The sequence below is a fragment of the Salminus brasiliensis genome, chromosome 9 (assembly GCF_030463535.1).
Source record: "Salminus brasiliensis chromosome 9, fSalBra1.hap2, whole genome shotgun sequence".
NCBI lineage: Eukaryota > Metazoa > Chordata > Actinopteri > Characiformes > Bryconidae > Salminus > Salminus brasiliensis.
Window position 1 is genome coordinate 24140429 of NC_132886.1, and position 21546 is coordinate 24161974.

At 40.9% G+C, this 21546-nt stretch overlaps 1 protein-coding gene across 3 annotated transcripts; it reads left to right on the forward strand.

Moving 5' to 3' along the window:
* Positions 1–2147: 2147 nt before the first annotated feature.
* Positions 2148–16178, forward strand: rce1a (Ras converting CAAX endopeptidase 1a). 3 transcript variants are annotated; one of them, XM_072687944.1, is made up of 9 exons: positions 2148–2808; positions 4049–4271; positions 5740–5842; positions 6613–6696; positions 8049–8127; positions 8370–8537; positions 8684–8755; positions 8851–8913; positions 10141–16178. In XM_072687944.1, the coding sequence occupies exons 2-9, from the start codon at positions 4108–4110 to the stop codon at positions 10365–10367; spliced, it is 960 nt and encodes a 319-aa protein (XP_072544045.1). In that variant the 5' UTR covers positions 2148–2808; positions 4049–4107; the 3' UTR covers positions 10368–16178. The 3 variants fall into 3 exon arrangements, 2 of the variants coding, with proteins under 2 accessions (XP_072544045.1, XP_072544044.1); XR_011980139.1 differs by lacking the exon at positions 2148–2808 and having other exon boundaries at positions 3480–4271; positions 10141–13853; positions 15259–16178; XM_072687943.1 differs by lacking the exon at positions 2148–2808 and having other exon boundaries at positions 3480–4271.
* Positions 16179–21546: the final 5368 nt, after the last annotated feature.

Sequence of the window (21546 nt, forward strand, 5' to 3'; positions counted from 1 at the left end):
AGGGAGAAGAGCGTCTGCTTAATGTCTTCAATGTGAATGTAAAATTATATCCAGATCTTCAGTTGTAAAAAAATAAAATAAAATGGTGGCAAACAATAAAGTCAATTCTACACAGTTTTCTCGATTGAAGCCAGTTGAAATGCCGGCTGCTTTAAGATGTGCTGGATGGCGTGCTGGTTGCTTTCGGATGTGCCAGTTGGTGTGCCGGCAGCATTGAGGAGTGCCGGTTGGGGGTATTGGCTATTTTAAGATATGCCAGTTGAAGTGCCGGCTGCTTTAGGATGTGCTGGATGGTGTGCCGGTTGGTGTGTCAGTTGAAGTGCTGGCTGCTTTAGGATGTGCTGGGTGGTGTGCTGGTTGGTGTGTCAGTTGAAGTGCTGGCTGCTTTAGGATGTGCTGGGTGGTGTGCTGGTTGGCGTGTCAGTTGATGTGCCTGCTGCTTTAGGATGTGCAGTGTAGTGTTATGATATGGCAGATGGTGTTCCAGTTGGTGCACCGGCTGTTTTTTTGGATGTGCCAGTTGGTGTGCCGGCTGCCTTAATATGTACTGGTGAGTGTTCCAGTAGGTGCGGCAGCGGTTTGAGGATGCACCTTTTGATATGATGGCAGCATTAGGATGTGCTGGATGGTGTGCTGGTTGCTTTCAGATGTGCCAGTTGGTGTGCCGGCAGCATTTAGGAGTGCCGCTTGGGGGTGTTGGCTATTTTAAGATCTGCCAGTTAAAGTGCCGGCTGTTTTAGAATGTGCTGGATGGTGTGCTGGTTGCTTTCGGATGTGCCAGTTGGTGTGCTGGCAGCATTTAGGAGTGCCGGTTGGGGGTGTTGGCTATTTTAAGATATGCCAGTTGAAGTGCCGGCTGCTTTAGGATGTGCTGGATGGTGTGCCGGTTGGTGTGTCAGTTGAAGTGCTGGCTGCTTTAGGATGTGCTGGATGGTGTGCCGGTTGGTGTGTCAGTTGAAGTGCTGGCTGCTTTAGGACGTGCTGGATGGTGTGCCGGTTGGTGTGTCAGTTGAAGTGCCGGCTGCTTTAGGATGTGCAGAGTAGTGTACTGGCTGTGTTAGGATATACCGGATGGTGTGCCAGTTGGTGCACCGGCTGTTTTTTTGGGTATGCTGGCTGCTTTCAGATGTGCTTTGGTTGGGGTTCTGTCAGCTTTTAATGTGTGTAATTTTGATTGTTACGCTGACTGCTTGAAGATGTGCCAGTTAGTGTGCCGGTTGCTTCAATATGTATTGGTGAGTTTTCCAATAGGTACACTAGTGGTTTTGTGGATGCACCTTTTGATATGACGGCAGCATTAGGATGTGCCGGATGGTGTGCTGGCTGCTTTAGAATGTGTCGGTTGATGTGCCACCAGCTTTAAGATGTGTCAGCGGCTTTAAGATGTGCTGGTTTATAGACTGGCTGCTTTAAGATGCGTCGGATGGCGTGCCGGTTGGTGCACTGGCTGTTTTTGAATGTGCCGGCTGCGTTGGCTGTGCCAGTTGTTGTGCTGTCAGCTTTACAATGTTTCTGATGCTTTAGTATGTGGTGGTTGGTGTTCCAGTTGGTGTGCCGGCTGCTGCAATGTCAGCATTAGGATGTGGTGGACAATGTGCTGCCTGCTTTAGGATGTTCCAGTTGTTTTGCCAGCTGCTGTAATGTGTGCCAGTTGGGGTGCCTGCTGCTTTAAGATGTGCTGGCTGCTTTAGTAAGTACATTTTATTCAGTTTTAAAAGTTTTAAATGTTTCACAGATGCTTGTCTCATTTTTAAGGTTTTACATGGGCTTGCTCTCCCTCCACCGGGGCAATTCATACAACAGAAGGATAGTAGTAGCTGTGGTACGGCAACAAGAGCAACTACTGAATTTGCAAACATGTGTAATTATGGTATATTTCTCTGTGGCACTGCTGTTATTTGAGCTGAAGACATCAAGCCTTTAGTGTGTAGTAAACTGCCCAGTTACTACAGATGAAAATAAGCTTATTAACTAATAAAAGGAAAGGAATTGGCCTTGTCCCTGGTAAATAACGAACTAACTAACTAAATAAATAAGGGATGTGCTGGATAGTGTGGCAGCTGCTTAAGGATGTGCTGGTTGTTGTGCCGGCTGCTTCAGAATCGGCCGGTTGGTGTGTCTGCTGCTTAAGGATGTGCTGGTTGTTGTGCCGGCTGCTTCAGAATGTGCCGGTTGGTGTGTCTGCTGCTTTAGGACGTGCTGGATGGTGTGGCGGCTGCTTAAGGATGCGCCAATTGGTGTTCCAGCTGGCAATATGAGTGTACAAGTGTGGCAGCTGGTTTATGAAATGCTGCTTATAGTGCCAGCCGGCACTTGTTCTTGTTACAGTGCTAAGCTATGTTAGTTATGCTACTCTATGCTACATGGCTACTGTGGACCAGCCAGTAAAGGAAGCAGAGCTTATCGTTTTTTGTCATGAGCCCTCTCTAAAAGGAAAATCACCTTCTGATCAATTATGAGTGTTTATTTATTGATTAATGAGCACAGCTGATCACTGTGATGCATTTATCCGACTACAACAGGGTCACTTAATGGAACTCTCCAGGGTGCTGAACTTCATCACCTCTTATTGACCAGTACTGGTGTTTTCTTCTGTTTCTGTTGAGGTCAACAGTGTAGGAGTGATCCTGTAGATGTGAATTCAACATTGTATTAAATGCTAAATGTAAAGAGCTCCTTGGACTGTGGGGTTATACGGTCTCAGTCTTGTGATCAGTCTGTTTATACTGAGTGGATGAGACAAGAACATTGGGCGGTTTCAGACTATAAAAGTTCCATGAGCCTGTAAGGATACAGACCACCATGCAGGTAGGACACACACCCTTTTCCTCCTTTTGTCTTAGTAAACAGAATAATTATTTAAAAAATTGCATTATATGCTATTTTCAAAGATAAGTATTCCATTCATATGGATAGTGTTAATCTAAAAGATGCCCCTCCCCAGCAGCAGCTAAAGCTAAAAGTTTTTTTAGTAACGGGTGCAAAAATATTGGCATGTGTAATTTATTACCGTTTGTAACTCAGACAATCAGTAGCAGAATACATTTGGAAATATTAACTGTTTGTCTTGGCAATCAGTTTAAAAACCACAAATCAGTTAAAAAGTACATCTCCAGATTAAAATTATATCATATATATATATATATATATATATATATATATATATATATATATATGCGCTAAACATGACAACTTTACAGAGGAGGAAACTTTCAGTTAAATCTGGCCATTAAAATATTGTACCATTCAGCATTACATTTTGACAAACTGTAACAACTGGCAGATTCAAAGCACTATATATATATATATATATATATATATATACACATATATATATATATATATATATATATATATATATATATATATATATTTTTTTTTTTTGGATACTGCTGAATTATATGAAGCATATTTTAAAAAATGATTATGGCTGTATATATTCCTTATATATATGTGACTCTTATACTTTTACACAAAAACAAAATAATTTTTATTTTTGACGCAGTTTAAATCTGACCGTGGTTCCTAATATTATGTCAAAATGTCCTAATTAATGCACCAGTAGAAACAACAGGAATGCTTCATTCAACCACCTTCAAATTACTTTCGATAAAATATAATCTATAATAATAATCAGTAATAATAATCTATAATCTAAAAAAGGTAAACTTTAAGAAAGTTACGTTGCCTTTGTAAAGCTGCTCTTATGGAGATACGAGGCGTCAATATTGTAGCAATAAGGGAAATCCATATATTCTAATATGTCATATTTAAAAATATCTATATTCATTAAAATGTCAGTATATAGTATATGCTGTGTGTACTGTGTTATTATTGTATATAAATATATATTAAACGGTTTATTTCGACCATCATTAATATTTCCTGTCCCCTTTAAGAACGCAGGCGCGCTTTAATGATGTCACTTAATGGCGCCCGAGTAGCTACTATCCTTCCACTTGTACTGACTGAATTGAGCGTCTAATCACTGGTTTACCGGCGCTGTAACTCACCCTGCCCGCTGTTAAACACCCTCCCCGTGTTTCAGGACAGGCCGGTATTTCTGTTCGGTCGTCTGAAGCTGGTTCTGTCCCTGTCGGCCTCGCCATGACAGAGGAGGAGGATGTGACGGGAAGTTTGAGTTCAGATCAGACTCTCGGCAGCGGCTCTGCTCCTCCTGACGGGCTGTGCTGGGTGTCCGTCCTGTCCTGCTTACTGCTCGCCTGCTCCTACGTCGGCAGTTTATACGTCTGGAAAAGCGATTTACCGAGGTATCGTTTACTGGTCGTTTGTGTGTTTGACTCGTGGTGGGAGGCAGAGCCCAGCTGTGCTGTGCTGGCACTCAGTGCAGTGCCAGGGGATCCTCCATGGCCAGGGTTGTGAACCACTGCACTGGTACCCAGCTTTTTATATGGACTGGTCTGACCTTTGACCCACACTATCTAGTATAATAGCCTGTAGTATAATAGTATACCATAAATCATTCAAAGTCAGTTGAGACGTGCTGATTTGGTCTCTGCAGTTTATTTCTTTTCACTTGGTGAATGTAAGTGATCACATGGTGGGCTGAAAGCTTTTTTGGTAACAGACGCCTGTTATATTCCCCTCATACCTCCAGTGCAAAACTACAGAAACACACTGCAGACTCCAAGCGAGTCTTTTGGGCTAATTCAGGTGTGAAATTGTGGAATTGATGGTGTGAGCCAATTTCCTATAAGCCTAAAGGTGAAGACTCTTTAATAGGAATGTCCCTCAGCTCCTCTTCTATTGGATAGGCCAGACTCTGGGCTTTATCTGGATAAACCTAGAACTGAAGATCTCTGGCTAAATGTATGTGAGTGTGTTTGGTGTGGTGCAACAGATAACACCACCACCTGACAGTGAGCTACTACACCATGTGGGAGACTGGGGTTTGATTCCCGGTCTGGGTGACTATCCCGCGCTACACCAATAAGAGTCCTTGGGCAAGACTCCTAACACTACATTGGCCATCCTCTGTAAAAATGAGTAACCCTGGAAGTCGCTCTGGATAAGAGCGTCAGCTAAATGCCATAAATGTAATGTAAATGTATGTGAGTGCTTTCTGTAGGCAATTTATACTTTACCCTTACAATGTAAGTGTCTAGGGAAGATTGTCTGAGAACCCCCTCCCCTCCCCCATATTATAAACTCTGGGAAAATCAGTCACACTGACACAAAGTCTTAATTAATGATCTCCAATTTCTGTCCTGAAAGCATACAGTTGTACAGGCCGAAGTCTCATTACTTTCTTACGCTCCTTATCCTCTGTATACGTGCAGACTATCACTGGTTAACAAATTGTTTCTGGGTTAATTGCATTCCAGTATAAGATGGAAGTACGTGCGTAAGCATGAAGCACTGTGTCTCTTGAGTCGATAGAGGAACATGTAAAACCACAAAGACAGACTTTCTTGAGAAACCACACTGTGTGCACAGGCAGACAACTGACGTACAGACATGATCAGCCCTGAACTTGCCACAGAGCTGCTCTTTTTTTAAAGACAGCACATGAGTAGGCACCTTTGTAAGAATACAGAATGAGCTCTAAACTGTAAAAGAAAACAATTTCTTGGAATAAACTTCATATAATTTTTGGCGCTTCTGCCATCAGCTCTAGTACTGGTACAACTGCATAACCATGCTGGGCTAGGTACCAGTGCTGTCCCAACAAAAGTGTGTTGTTCATATGTGTCTCTGTATGTGTGCTTGTGCTACAAGGGACCATCCTTCAGTGATAAAGAGGCGCTTCACCAGCGTGCTGATTGTGTCAGGTCTGTCGCCGGTCTTTGTGTGGGCATGGAAAGAGTTCACAGGAATCCAGGTAAACATGTTATGCTAAAGTGCCTAGACATTATCCCAGTGTGTTAAAGCATGCTGTTATTAAACTGCTGTCAGATGGACTGTTTGTGTAGATCAGTGGAGATAATGTCTGTTTTTGCTAGTATGTGCTTCGTGAGGGAGTGTTACACTTAGCAGGTCTGGTTTGATTATAATGAGTGTGAGAACCCTGCCCTCAGGGTTGTCCTCATTAACGAAGACTAACTGTGGAAAAACTCACTTAATAAGTGTGAGAAATTAAACGGTCAAAAAGAAAATTAAAACTGTAATGTCTCCTGCAACAAGAATGCGAGGAACATCGCTGGAATTGAAGTATAAACAAATGTATTTTAGATATACAGGTGGGATTGTTGAATTGAAGGTTAAGAAAAGGGTTTCAGATATACAGGTGGGATTGGAGCATAAAAAGGGAAATTTTAGATATTTTCATAGAATTGAAGCAGAAAAAATGGATTTTAGATGCACACACAAATTTGACAATAAACAGCAACCATAGTGCTAGCAGGATTAACCATTTTTATTGGAATGTGTTTTTTCTTTGGATCTCAATGAATGGATTAATTTGATTAAAATATAAATTGTCAAAAAAATCCTTGAGCTCATTTAGGCCAGAGTGCAGTTTGATACAGAACGTCTGGTGAATATTATAAAACGTTATTGTGACCAAATGTAAATCATAAAATCTGTCTCGGAAGTTGTGACCTTTTGAAGGAAAGTTTAGTAAAACCTTGCTCCTTCTGTTTTCTGCTACAGACTGGTCCCTCTTTATTTGCTCTCATGGGAATCCGATTGGAGGGCCTCATTCCTGCTATCATTCTGCCTCTTCTGCTCACCATGGTAAAAAATAACATTCTCTCTCTGGGAGCATTAGAATTCCCCCTCAATCATATGTGACTCCTGTCATTCTTTGGTTATTGCACAAGGCAATGGTGGGGGGACTGCATGACAGAACTGGGCTTTCTCAGCACCAACAAACATGATTTGACTCATTAACTGATTATGAAGGGTTTCATTGGCTGGGTGAGGTTTATACATCACTGGGACTTATAGGTCAGGGATTTAAAATTGTATTATATTTGGTTTACAATAATATAGTATAACAGCAATGTGTATCCCATGTCCTTGTTATTTTGTGTAAAGTGTAATCCATATCCACACTCATCTACTGCTTCCCATAATCACTTAGAACGTCCCTGTAACCAGTAAAACAGATGATGATGAATGGGGAATACAGTGCTTTGGTAGAATTACTACTATACCTATATGTTATTATAAATATATATATATATAAGCTTTATAAAATTTGAAAGCTTTGTTGGGTGCAGGGTAAGGCAAGACCAGGTGATGCAAATTTCAAAGCTCAAATACTCAGACTCAGCTGTCTAGCACTCTGACAATTAAAGTAACTGATGCCCATAAAGCAGGAGAGAAAAGAGAAGAAAAGAGAAGAAAAGCAAAGAGAAGAAAAGCATTTTTCAGGTAGCAGTTTCCTCAGTTTACAATGTAATTAATAAATGGGAAATAAACAGGACATGTGATAGAAGGTGACTAATAAAATGATAGAAATGCAAATATAAACCCTGCAAAAGTCTGGAGTGGTGGTGGTTTTACTGCGCAGCAACACCTTTTCTGCATCCTCACCACAAAATTCAGCATCAGACGTTTTCAAAATAAACAGCTTAACAAGCCTGATGCTTTTTGGGAACAGAATTAGGTAGAGCACTGGGTTGGAGCACTGGGCTATTGATACAAGGTCGTGGGTTCGATACCTGGCCTAGGCAAGCTGCCACTGTTGGCTCTTCAGCCTCCCTGCTCTCCAGGCGCTGAAGCAATGGCTGCCCACCATTCTGTGCATGTGTGCTTACTGTCACTGTGTGTGTATGTGTGTATGTGTGTGTGTGCTCACTAGTGTGTACGTTTGTGAAAAACCTGTAGCAGTTACAGTAATAATTTCCAGCTGGGATGCTTTCCAGGAGGGGCTGTTAGTAAATAGAAAAGTAATCTTGCTTGGAATATTAAAGAAATGCTCTTTGGAAATCGGGACATCTCCTCACTTAGGTCTGCTATTCACAGTAGGAGATATGAAGACTGGGATGCCCTTGGCACTGTATTTACCTTGAAATGTATAATAATAATAAATTAATAAATGGCTGTAAAAAAAACATGAAAATTTTGCTTTCCTGTCGCAGGTTCTATTTTTGGGTCCTCTTATCCAGCTTGCTATGGACTGCCCCTGGGGATTTATAGACGGAATCAAAGTGGCTGTCGGTGAGAAATTTGAATTATTTTATTACTGATAAAGTGCTTGAGTTTGCCTTAGAAATGGTCTGTACTTTTAGAACTTGCATAGACTGCATGCAAAAAAACAGTGTGAGCCCCAAGAAAGTTATGTGGGGAAAATGTAACATCCCAAAAAGAGCCTGCTGAGTCCAGTCTCTACAGCATTACATAAAAAAGGATTAATGGCAAATCGAGTGTAGTTTAACGTCTGTCTTTCCTCTTGTCCACAGATCCTCGGTTCTGGGCACTGTGTATGAGTGACATGCGCTGGTTGCGGAATCAGGTGGTGGCCCCACTAACAGAAGAGCTTGTATTCCGAGCGTGCATGCTGCCCATGCTGGTGCCCTGTGCTGGACCTTCTACAGCCATCTTTACATGTCCACTCTTCTTTGGTGTGGGTGAGTGTGAGCTGTTTTTCAGACTGCGGATCTTTCAGGCGGGTCTGGTTTGATATTTTGTTTGGCTGTATGGAATAGTAAAATCTCTTGATGGTCAACTTGTATCGACTGCACTTCTTCCTCTGTGTGTGTATGTTTGACTCTAGCACATTTTCACCATGTGATTGAGCTGCTGCGTTTCAGACAGGGCACCATCTCAGGGATTTTTCTCTCGGCAGGTAAGCGAGATCAAGAAAAGTTGCCTCCAGGTTAGCAGCTAATTCACGAAGTTGCAATTTTGCCTTACGTTGCCATATGGGTATCTGTTTTGCAGTATTCCAGTTCTCCTACACTGCAGTATTTGGAGCCTATACAGCCTTCATATTCCTCCGAACAGGTAAGTTTGATCTTTTAAACACAACCGTAGTTCTGAATCTTTGGTATAGTGAAGTCCATTATTGGCAAAAAAGTGCTTCAATTAAGCAGATTAGAAGTGAGGATTTCAGAGGTGCTTTGCCCACTAAATGAAGGCGCCCACAGCTTGGTTACGGACAGATCTGTTCTGCTGAACTAGTATAGTCGAGTGTGAACCACCTCAATGTAAACAGCTTTCAGAAGACATGTTCTAGAGATGCATAAAGCTGATAAAGGCTACAGAAGCATAGCTAAAGACCTGGGTGTTCATCAATCCACAGATAGGGTGCAGTGTTCCACAGGATCTATAGGTTATTAAAAGGGTTCAAGGGTTCACTTACTTTTTCTAGCCTGCACGGTGGATGTTTACTCAATAAGCTCAGTATAAGCCATGAACAGCTCTACAGTTATTTAGTCATGTGTTTTATTAGTTATACTGTCTTGGTCTATAATTAAAAAATAATGTTCAGAACACAATTTATTAGTAATCAGGGTAAGACCAAAGTGGTCATTTACTTTTTCTTGCTATAAGATATTTATAACAAAATGCTCATGAGTCAAATATATTTGATCTACTGTAGATGGAAATACACTCTTATGTTCTTCCCCCATTCTCTTAGCTGTTTCTGCCCTGTACTTTCATGCCAAGCATGTGGCTATGTGTGAATATTAAAGCCAGCACTGAAACCAGAGGTTCTTTCATCACTGTCCCCTATTACTATGGCAGCGTTTACATTAGTTTCACACTAAATGTACAGAATTGGGCTGTTCTAGCTCCCAGCTTACAGTACTTATCTAGGTAGCAGGTAAAGTTGGCTACAGTAGTCTTGGTGTCTTAGTGTTTGCCTTCCGAGGGACTGTGCATGAGAATGAGCTTATTAGCTAACTCTGGTGCGAGGCGTCTCTTTAGACGCCTAAAGGTATTTGCTGCACGACCTCTAAAAGAATATGATAATCTAAAATAAACATCAGATAGAACTAATTGATTAGCTGTTAAGCCCTTGCCGTGCTGTTTTAAGCAGTTTTAACCAGCTATTTGTGGCGTAAATATTAATTATTGGAATTAGAAACTTTGTGTTTCAGGATTGTGCATGCATAGGTGATCGAGCCATTTGCGTTTGCATTTGCGTTGTGTTAATTTGAGAAATAATATTATTAATATTATTATAATAACTGTTTCTTTTCATCTGTTTTTCCTGCTTCTTTGCAGGTCATTTAGTTGGCCCTGTGCTGTGTCACTCTTTCTGTAATTACATGGGTTTCCCTGCTGTGAGTACGGCTCTGGAGCATCCGAACCGCCTCACCGTTCTGTCCTTCTACGTGCTGGGAGTGCTTCTGTTCCTCATTCTTCTCTTCCCCATGACTGACCCGCTCTTCTACGGCTGGCCCACACCCGTCTGCACCCTTACCTCCACACTGGGCACTCTCTGTTCTTGATCCCTTCCCCTTCATCCTCTCCGCCCTCTGCCCTGGCCTCCATCCATTCCGTCATTCTGCTCTTCTCCAGGACCCACACTCTTTACCACCTGAGGGGCTGCTGGTGCCTCGGGGCTCTCTGCTCTGTAGTGGGCTTAACAGGGAGAACAGGGGCCCTGTGGAGAACAGGTACAAGACCTCAGTGTTTCTGTGGATTTGTGGGGGTTAAAGTCTGTGTACTCGAGATGTCTTCAGGTTGTGGCAGCCACAGCGCAGCCACAGCACAGCCATAGCAGAGCAGACACCAACCGGATTGCAACCAACATCGAGCAAGTGCGCTGTCGAAGGAGGCCGAAGAGTCAGACTTTAAGAATTTGATGAAGACGGGTATTTATATACGTTGCTGCATGTTTACCACGTTTATATGATGATATTTGTATAATTTGATTTGGCTGCATTTGGTTATAGAGTTTTATGGTTCCATTAGGAAGAATTATACACTGTACTTTTCATTTACCGCAAGAGGTGGATAACTCCTTTTTGTTGTGTATTCAGATTCTCTTAGCTCAAATTGACAAACAAGCTGCTCTGTCTGTCGCTTTACTTGAAGAACGGGGTTCAGGTCTGATTTGTAGTTCACTGAAACCTTCAGCTTTACTCAAACCTTCAGCTTTACTTCGACCGTTAACAGCTGGTTCATCAAATTTTAACTTATGAAAAATACAGCTCAGTCTTTGTCATTAGGAAATGTATTTTTTTAAGGTATTTGTATGATTGAAGCATAGTACAGAGGAGTGCATAGCCTTATGGCTAGATATCCATATACTAGACCTCATTTAATATGAAAAAAAACTGACTACAAAGCTATCTTGTCTGTTTTTGTTACTCTATAATAACAGTCAGTTACACAGTATACCAGCTTTTATGGATGGTAGCATACAATATATCAAATATATATGTGATCTGACCAGTGATCTGTATTTTGACCTGAGAAATTCAGCTTTTATGTCTTGTGTTATTACCATAATAACCAATAATGGGTTTACATTAGGATGTGCTTTGGATACTCAGGCCATCGCTTTGACATGAAGTAAATTTCAGCGCTTTATTTTTAGTGTAATTATATAAAGAACACCGTCATGTGACTGGTGTGCACTGAAATATGTATCAGTGCTGAAATTTGCAGATGACCTGTGTGGTGACCCAAAAGCAGATTGCTTTTTTTTCAAGCTGGTGCGACGATGAAGCCTTGTTTTAAAAGTTTGCTTTGCGCACACCTGATGGTAATAGAAGCTTATGTTACGGAGCCGTTCATTATGAGGTGTTGGTGAAAACCGATGCTGACCACTACTTTGCATGCTGCTGCACTGCTGGATCATGGATTTTAAGGCGGTACTGAAACTGACACGTGCGCACAAACATACATTTATACATTTTAGATTTGCATGAATTTGCGCAGACGGAGAACCTCAGTCAGCGCTCTAGTTCTGTGAAACGTGTTGAAGGTCAGCAGAGATGGAGGCAAAACACATTTGCTCGGATAATATGGGTATCTTTTGCCATGCTGTTATTTTTGGCTGCATAATTTAATCTAAAGTCACTTACTGTAATTTTTTTTGTTTTGTTTTTGGAAATAATACATTTAAACGTACAAGATGTACACTACTGTTTAAAAGTTTGGAAAAAGTAACAATTTCTGTTAATTTTGTATTTGATAATAACTAAATAATTCAGGATAAAATAAATGCAGATTTAAAAGTTACAAAAATACAGAAACACAGTTTTAGAGGTTATACTCAATCTAAAGCACTTTGGTAACATAAAGAAATGATGAAATCCAACCACATGGAACAGGATAGTAACCGCCTAGCAACCGCCTGGTAACACCCTAGAAACCACCTGGGATTTGCTTGTGCTCTGCAATTACTTCCTATTCTTCTGAATGATGTTCCCTCTAGTTAAGCAATTTGCTCACCACTTTAGTAACAAAAGTAAACCTGATTTATCACTGAACCCCACATGCAGTTCATCAGGCACGTTTGGCTTTTCGTTTGCTTCTTTAAGTTAAAACTGGAGATTCTAGGCTAACATTGCTAACAAACAATGGACTTAGACTGTCACCAGTCTCTGTAAACACATTCCCATAAATGCCTCTCAGCCTGCTCAAACCACATCCGGATCATTTTTAAATCAGTTACACTTTTGGGTACATATAAATGATTTTATCATTAATCAAATCAAATACATTTATTTATGTAGCTTTTTTGTTTTGTTTTTAATTTACCACAGTGAGATTAGTGACCGTTCAAGTCCAATGTTTAAAAGCAATGCAAGTCTAGTATCTTCCATTCTTTCATTCTAAATTAGAGAAGCACACGTCAAATAGCAAACATGTCTCGGCTGATCGGCAGCATCTGTGCTCCGTGATCGGTCAGGTTAGTTTTTCACCAAACTGTTCACAGTCATATCCGAATAATCCGTTCATTATTACGTTACTTTGACATACCTAACTTTTTTTTTTTCTTGTGAGAGTGTCAAATTCATTCTTCTGAAGACCATTTTAGACATTTGTCATTGGACATTTACTTTATTTGATTGAAACATTGATTCCAAAGGTTTGAACAGTAGTGTACCTCTATATTTGAACTAGCCATGCTAAGGGTTATAGATCTTACATTGACTATGTTAAGTTTATTATTATTTTTTTTAATTTAAATTATATTTCTACAAAACCAACTAGTTCAAATAGGTGCTATAATTGTAAGACTAGTAATATGCTGTGAAATGTGTAGTTAATGCTGTTGTGTGAGTGTATGACAGACCATTAAGTTGAAAGTGAACTTCTAGCAATAAGAATGGGTGGGACCAAATCAGGGATTTGCATGTCGTTTCAGCTAAACATTGACCCTTCCCGTTTTACAAAGCAGCTGTTAACACCAGGACAGTGGACCACACGATGAATGGCGATTGCCAGCACTTGTCATGACTGAAATAAGCCGGCCTGTCGTTGTCTGGCACCGGGCTGTTAACTGTACATGTGCCATAGCGCGTTGGATTGACTAGCTGAGCTTGATCTGGGTGTCTTTGAAGATCGACCTGTTTACATTTGGAGAAGGCTTCCCGCCAATGCTGCTTTGGATTCAGTTCGTCTGCTGCGTAATTACTCACTTATTGCTCTGACCGCCTCAGGCCAGGGGCTGCTGCTTTGTGCTGCTCTGCTTGTTGCACATTTTCTGTCACCAGAGGGAGCCAGAGCGCCATGTTGTATAGAGCTTGTTTGTTTGTTTGTTTATTTGTTTGTTTTTCAGATGAGCCGTCAGATGCTCATTGTTCCCTTCAGCAGTAAATTATGCACAGTCGATAGCGGCGTAAGAGCCTGTCTTTTGGATTAGCCTTGAGTTTCCTGACAGACCAGCTGCATTTGAAGGATTTTCACTCACTGTGTTAGTGCCGTCCCAAAACATTTGGCTGTGCTGGTCCTTGATTGGTGGTTGAACCCCTTACACTGTAAGTTTATTATTCATATGCTACCCATGTCTTGGCTAGTGAAAGCATGTACATGTAGGCTTTTTTGATTATAAGACTGTTGTAAGAATGCTATAGGATGCTTACTTTAAGGATTATTACCAGAAAAAAATGAGCTGTTGGTGCAAAAGTAAACCTTGTAGGGATGCACAATAATGTCAGAATCATGTTGGATCAAAATCGGTACAGAATTGCTCTAAAACAAACAAACAAAGACAAAAAAAGACCCAAAGTTTGATCACTACCAGGCATATTTTTAGTTTTATTTTGACTAATGCTTTTATTGTACTCTGGAAGAACACAGTTTATCCTATTTACTGCTTTTGTAGCCCTGAAGTGTTTTCTTTGTGTTTAGCAGCAGTGCGGACTATGAAACTACAATTGTAGCATGATTTCATTTTGTTATCGTGATGCACTATGTTTTTTTCTACGCATATCGTGGACATAACCAAGGCTTAAAGAACACTGACCGACTGCGTGTTTCGTAGTCCTGTTTAGCGTGATTAAGTGCAGCCAATTTGGAATTACTTGACTAAGTAAAATAAATGCGTATGGGATAGTGTTTGGATCAAAGTGTGTAAAATCTACCGCTAATGGTGCACTTCGTATGGCAGAATATTGCGATGAATATTGGTTCCGTGTGTGTCTTTAAATGTCATCCTTATAATAATTTGACCGTATTGCTCAGCTCGAGGTACACTGGTACACTACTCACAGGATTCGATTCATTATACTAGTTTATGATTTAACATTCACACAAAATTTCGAAAAGTTTAAATGAAGTGACAAAATAAATGCTTGTTGCGTGTTATATTAACGAGACGGGGACCTTGCTGGGCTGGGGTGCTGATTGGTGCTGGTTGTCTGTAAACTTGTGTTGTGTTGAAACAGTGCAGTTGCATTAGAAATAAAAAAAACAAAAAAACAGCATCTTCGTGATGCACATTTACATACTAACGATTATGTATCAGCATTGCCAGATATGTGCGCAAAAAAAATATCAGATTTCGGCATCGGTTCAAAATTCTCATATCAGTGCATCCCTAATTAGTTTACTTGCTTAAGGTAAATGACCAAAAGTTAAAGTATCAAAATTATGAACTAAATTAACTAAAAATCTATTTTTAAACACTCACAATTGTATTGTATGGCATTTAAGATGCTTTCACTAGCCAGGATATTTTGCAGTGTAATCTCCAGCTTAAAGCTTACTATTGAGTAATTATGATAATATTTATAAGCTTATGTAAACCATTTTTTTAAGCTGTTATTGAGCTGCTCACTGGTGTGTACAGTGTATTGGGGCAAAATCAAACTAACCTTTCCTAAATCAAAACCAGTTCTGAAAATGTGCACTAATCATTGTTTTTAACCGGTGACTCTGTAGGGCTGGAAAACCTCTCCGAAACTTTGGCTTTGCAGTCAGGAGTCTGAGCCGTTCTCTGGGCTGCTGGCGGACGTCCATTTTGTCTCTTCAGTTTTTAGCAAAGGAGGAAAGATGGCCGCTCTTTAGCGGAGAAGCAGGCTGTCATCCCATGATTGATTACCAGTGGTACTAAAGGATGTTCCTACAGCCTCCCTGTGCTGAATATGCATCAGTCTGAGAGTATTGTGGCAAACCTGTTGTCCCTTGCAACCTCCCCCTCCTCCCTCTTTATTTGTATTAGTTTCTTTCTCAAAAGATTCAGTTTTGATGATTGTTTTGTTTGTTTGTTATTGGAAGTGTGATTACATGGATTACTCAACCTGAAAGGTACTCAGAAAGCATTTCTCCACAAATGAGATTTCATTTAATGTATTTCCGCTACTTTGCTCTTCGATCATGTTTGTGTTTTTGTGCTCTTTCAAGAAATGTTTTTCAAAGCCAAACATTTGCATCTGCTGTGTGCTCAAGCAAAGACGCTCCGGCCACACAGCCACGGCTTATGAACAGGAGGAGCAATAGACATCAGAATCTATTTTTGCAAATGGAAGAAAAAACAAAACACAAGTAGCAAAAAGTACAATTTCAGTGACTGAGAGAACCAACTGAGCTGTAAGCATGTTTTGAATTGTGGACTATAGCTATACAGAGATGTACTGTTTTATGACTAGACTGGTTGTAATGATCAACAGTTCAGATGTTTATACCGAGGACTATATTTTATAATCAGATCTATTTTGGTGTTCCATGTATAGATGATGTATACATGCAACGGGCTGTTTTTGACTAAGGCCATGTGCAGTGCAGATTTCTGCAGCTCACCGAAGGACAACTATTTTATGACAATCTTTCAGATCACTCTGCAAAAACAGTTTGCAAATAAACCGAATTTTATAAAATCAATTTTCAGTGATTTTATGCATCTTACTTCATCTCTGAAAGGTATTGAAGAAGAAAGAAGAAGGCTGTAACAATTACTTAAAGAAACATCAATCAATCAATTGATTTAAAATGTGTCAATTAAAAAATGCAACATGAATTGGTAATGATTATTTAAGATAAGATAATCCTTTATTAGTCCCACAGTGGGGAAATTCTCAAGTTTAAAGGCTTGTTAAGCAGTTTTCACACTTGAGCTCGCCACTCATGTCCCATCAAGCTGCTGTCCACACCTCTTGCCGGTTTGGCGCAACAGCAGGAGGAGCTCCAAGTTTATTTCCGAGACTCATGTCTTTTTTAGCTTGTTTCAACGTCGGTAGCTACAAACCTAGAAGACAAACTTGGGCCGAAACCTTTAATGATGAGTGTCTGTAGGTTTTCAGACTGGTGTTGTACAGCCAGTGGCCGCACTCAAACTGTTGGTTCGCATTTCAACTTTGTAATATGCAAAAACAACAACAAAAAAGGGTGGAAATGGCTTTAGAAGGTAATATGGCCTGCTGTGGTGCTGAAAAGAACTTTAAGTAACTAAGGTTTATTTGATTATTATTTCTATAATATGCAGATTTGTTTAACATTCAAATATAAACCTAATTTTACAAACCGTGAGCAGTGTCTTTATCCCTTAAATACCAGGATAATTGGATAGTCAACTATTTAAAGGTGCACGTATTTGTCACTGTACAGTGAAATGTGGTATCTAGTAACCCATTTGGTAATGTGGTAACCCATCTGGTAGTGAACACACACTCACGTGTTAGGGGCAGTGAGTACACACACACACACACACCCAGAGCGGTGGGCAGCCAACTCCAGCACCCGGGGAGCAGAGAGGGTAAAGGGCCTTGCTCAAGGGCCCAACAGTGGCAGCTTGCCGAGCCCGGGAATCGAACCCACAACCCTGTTATCGATATCCCGGCGCTCTAACCACTGAGCCACCACTGCCTAAATTAGATCTAAATTATAAATGTATTATATGTTTCTCTATTGAGAAGTAGTAAGAACAGCTGCTATAGCTAATCAAACATTTACAAGAGCTCAGATCTTGATTTAGCACACCAGGCCTGAGACGTGTCACCAAATGCAATTCAAAACGGTCAGCTGAATCAAATTTCCAAGCTATAGGAATTCTCTTGACTCTTGAAACATTGTGCTAACCATATTCTTCACAGTTCCCCACAGCAGGGGAAAAAAGAATTGAGCAGCTTATATATTCACTCATTAGTTGTAATCGAGGTAAAACGCTCAGTTAATGGTGAACTTGATACCCCAGGTCTACCCCAGATTGTGGGACTGCCTCACACACTCACGCTCACACTGAGGGGCAGTTTTGTATGGACAGTTCACCTACCATGTGTGTTTTTGGTGGGAGGTGGGAGGAAACTGGAGGAGCCAGAGGAAACCTGCACAGCCATGGGAAGAACATACATACTCTCTTTAAAAAAAAAAAAGGAAGAACCATGTATGTCACAGAGATGTGTGAGTGTTAAGAACCTTTAAAAGACCCCAAAATGTCCTCTTGATGGCAAAGGTTTTTTATGGAACCAGAAGTGGTTCTTCTTTGGCATTGCTCAACGAACCAAGAGTGAGGCAAGCATCCAGGCCTCTGGAGCTGTGCAGCACACACACTGCCTGCTGTATCACTTACTTTACACTTATATTTCTATGTAGAAATGTTCTGAAAGTGCATCACAGGGACCAGTGTGTGATAATGCACAAGTTGTTGTGATTATTTAATTTATGGATGGATTTCTACAGCTGGAAATACACACTGGTGGATTAACAGATACTGGGCCATTTCCAATGAATTAGCCTACACAATCAGGGTTGGGTTCACTTCATATTGAATTGAAAAGTACATGTTTTTGCAACAACAGGAAAAGACAGAAGACAGAAATCATCATTTTACAGTCCTGTGTTCCTCATTGAACGCCTGTGCCAGTGTACGGTCTGTTTCTAGTGTACTACCTCCTTCTGGCCACTAGATGAAGATGTTGTGCTTCTTTGACGATAAATAGGCATAAATTCTGGGATCTGTCCACCAAGCTCAGTTGATGATGAAGGTGGGGTTATAAATTAACGTAGCTAATTATTTGGGAATTACACTACTATTCATATCACTTATGGGAAACGTGGAAAAAGGCAATTTCCAATTCATTTGACAGCGTATTACCTTCAGATCAGTACCAGTACAGAGATTCAGCATGCAGTGCTCTGGCAGGCTGTATACCGTTCATAATACGAGAGCAATGGCTGTGTCCACTGGCTCTTGATGTGCAAGTCTCCCTGGGGTGCAGGGTATTTCTATTCGAACTGTTATTTATTTCACCAGTCAACAGCATTGCTCCTTCAAGTGGAAATTTGTGTGTGTGTATGTGTGTGTGCATCACGAGGTGAATTTAGGACTGTGAAGCGCTTTAGCACTGAGTATTGATTAGAAAAACACACCACACTGTCACAGCACTTCTTCAGGCATGGGGAACATTTGGTGGAACAGGGATTCTGGGTCATTCTATTTCTCAGACAACTCTCAAGTCTTGCGTATCTATGCTGACCGTCTATAAAACTATGTATTAGGTTGAATTCACACGTTCATTCCACAACGCCTTAATTCCTCCTATCGATTGTCAGTGTCACTCCTTTGATGCCGTATCCTGAGGCATTGTGGGCTGTTCTTTTTCTTTGTCCTTCGCCCATCATTTACTTTTTCCCTTGAATCCTTGATATAGTGAATAGCTGCCCTTGATCACAGTTAGTGCCATAAAAGACAAGAGAGCTAGAAATATTACTCACGCCGTCATGAAGACGATGAAAGAGTGGACAAGAGTGACCGCTCCGCCACAATCAATCAGTCATGATGGTGTTATTTAGTTCAAGATAACGAGTGTGCGAATGTGTTGCCTTGACGATGAGTGAGTTTTATTTAGAGCTATATTAGCTTCAGGAATGGGAACCAACCTAAGACAACCTAAACACTATTGATCTGTAGGCTGAGTGCAATCTTCCTAGCTGATGAAGACTGATCCTGGAAGTGATGCTGGACTGCTGTGATAATGGAGAACAGATGAAACCGCCACTTCATTGTTCTGCTTTCATCTTCTGTGCTACCAAATTTCATTCTGGTGGTTCCATTCTGTAGCAGTCATTTTTAAATGCTGTCCATTTTTAAATTGATCTATTTCTGGTTTGTCAAATTTTTCCCCTTTTCTCCTAATTTAGTGCTGCCAATTAACCCACACCTTCATAGCTCCCCCTAGCACTAGCAATCCTCATGTACGCTAGGAGGGTAAGGACTTTTCCAACTACCGCCAACGTGGCATCAACAAGCAGCTGGACACGCCCTGAGAAAAGCACCGGGTTCCTAGCTTCACCACACCAGCTAACAGACGACTGTGCCAAGCAGTTTCAGGAGACAACGTAGCCAATTGTGCTCTCTCAGACTTTGTATGCTGATGGCAAAGCGGCATGGCTAAGGATTTGAACTCGCCACCCCCAGGCCATAGCCACTCGGGACTCGAGAAACTTGAATTTTGAGATTACTTAAAGGAACCCAATGCACTCAAAATTAGGGATGCACATTCTGATTAAATTTAGACAGTCTGGTAATCTTTGGGAAGTAGGTGAAAAAACAGGATTCAGTCTGTATTAATGTAGCCACGTAGGTTTACTTTTTGTGGGGATATCACTGGTTTAAGAAAGGGGGAAAAATTACATTTTTGAGCTTTTGCGCAATGAGCTTTTGCACAAACACTACAAGCCGGAGCTGTTGGGAATTTGAACATTGAGTCTGGTTCCAAGTGAGTTGATTTAATTCGTCGATTAATTACAACTTCCTTGTGCTCTAACATCAGTTGATCAACAGGGACAGGTAAATTCGGCTATTTCACCTTAGCAAGATCTAGAACCATACAGTAAACTATATGCTTTTCTCCCTCTATCACCCCTCCTCTGTCTCTTTCTTTACTTGTCACTACATGATTCATTCATTCAGCTTTTTTTCCCTGACTGATTGTTTCGGGAAAAGGTTAAAGCTTAATGAAGGGTGGAAGAAGATGCGGTGGTATGATGAATCTCTTTCCTAGCAGTTGCTGATGGCTGAGGGGTTTTTTCCCCTAATCACCGGAACAGGAACTGTTCACATCTGCCATTGCCAGAAGCTACAGAGTTCAATACACTAGAAGATCTTGTCAACTGTTTAGTGCAGCCCTAATCTCCCACTGTGTGTAAGAGTGAACGAGAAAGAGATGAGTTTCAGGCTCCGCAGGAGGTGGGAGTGATTTACAGCTAATACTCGAACCATTATCTAGACTGACACTGAGACATCCATAATTACATTGTGTCTGCCAATCTCTCTGACTCCAACTCTGCACACCCCTGTATTAGCCCTTCAACTGCCAGTCACCGGCCTTCAAACCACCTCATCAAACCCAGCGCAGCCCTCATGCATATGTAGATAGCCGGCCAAAGCCAACAAATGGCAAGTCACTCTTGCTGAAAATAACTAGCAATTGAGATACCCCAAATGCACAGTTTGTGGATGTAGCCCGTAGTTTAGCAGAGCGGGAAAAAAACTCCTAAGAGATGCTCTTGGAAAACAGCTTGTGGGTTGGCATTTTCAAGCTCCACCGCTCTTGGGTGCCCCCTTCAGTTGCAGCATTGGCAGCCTATGGATTACAAGTAGAGTCATCATTGTTGAAAAATGGACAGGGGTCTGATTAGTAAGATCAGATTTCCACAGTGCATGTGTAAAGTCAATCCATCACCAATCCCTGGAAATACACACTCAAGCACCAAACGCTCAGTTAGCATAGATTTAGTTGGTGGCCATTCTTGAAGGTATCCTATACAAGTGTCTTTTATGCTTAATGATAAAACCAGTGTCTTTTGTGATTGTGACTGATTGAGTGAAATCGTGTCAGATCAGTGTTTTCGGATATCCCTTCAACTTGGCTAGCAGCTGTAAGTGATGATAAATGATGTAGTTTGTGCACACTTGATAGATGACAGATGCATTGTTGTGTAAGGAAATGTTAGACGCCAGTGCCAGTAGTCATTATTAATGCAATCAAATAGTGATTGTGCAATACTGTCCATTTTAAATCACTCTCATCAATGTTAAATCAATGTTAAGTTATCCAGAAGATCATTCTGCTGAGCCATCTGCAACACATGGCAATAGCAGCAAAGGGCTAGAGAGCAGATTTCTGGAGGTTGGTAATAGATTTGTTGCGCTATGCACTATGAAGTCTTTACTGTAATCAGACCATGAAAGAATGTGAATTTAGCCCCTAAATGGGACTCTGTTCTTGGTTG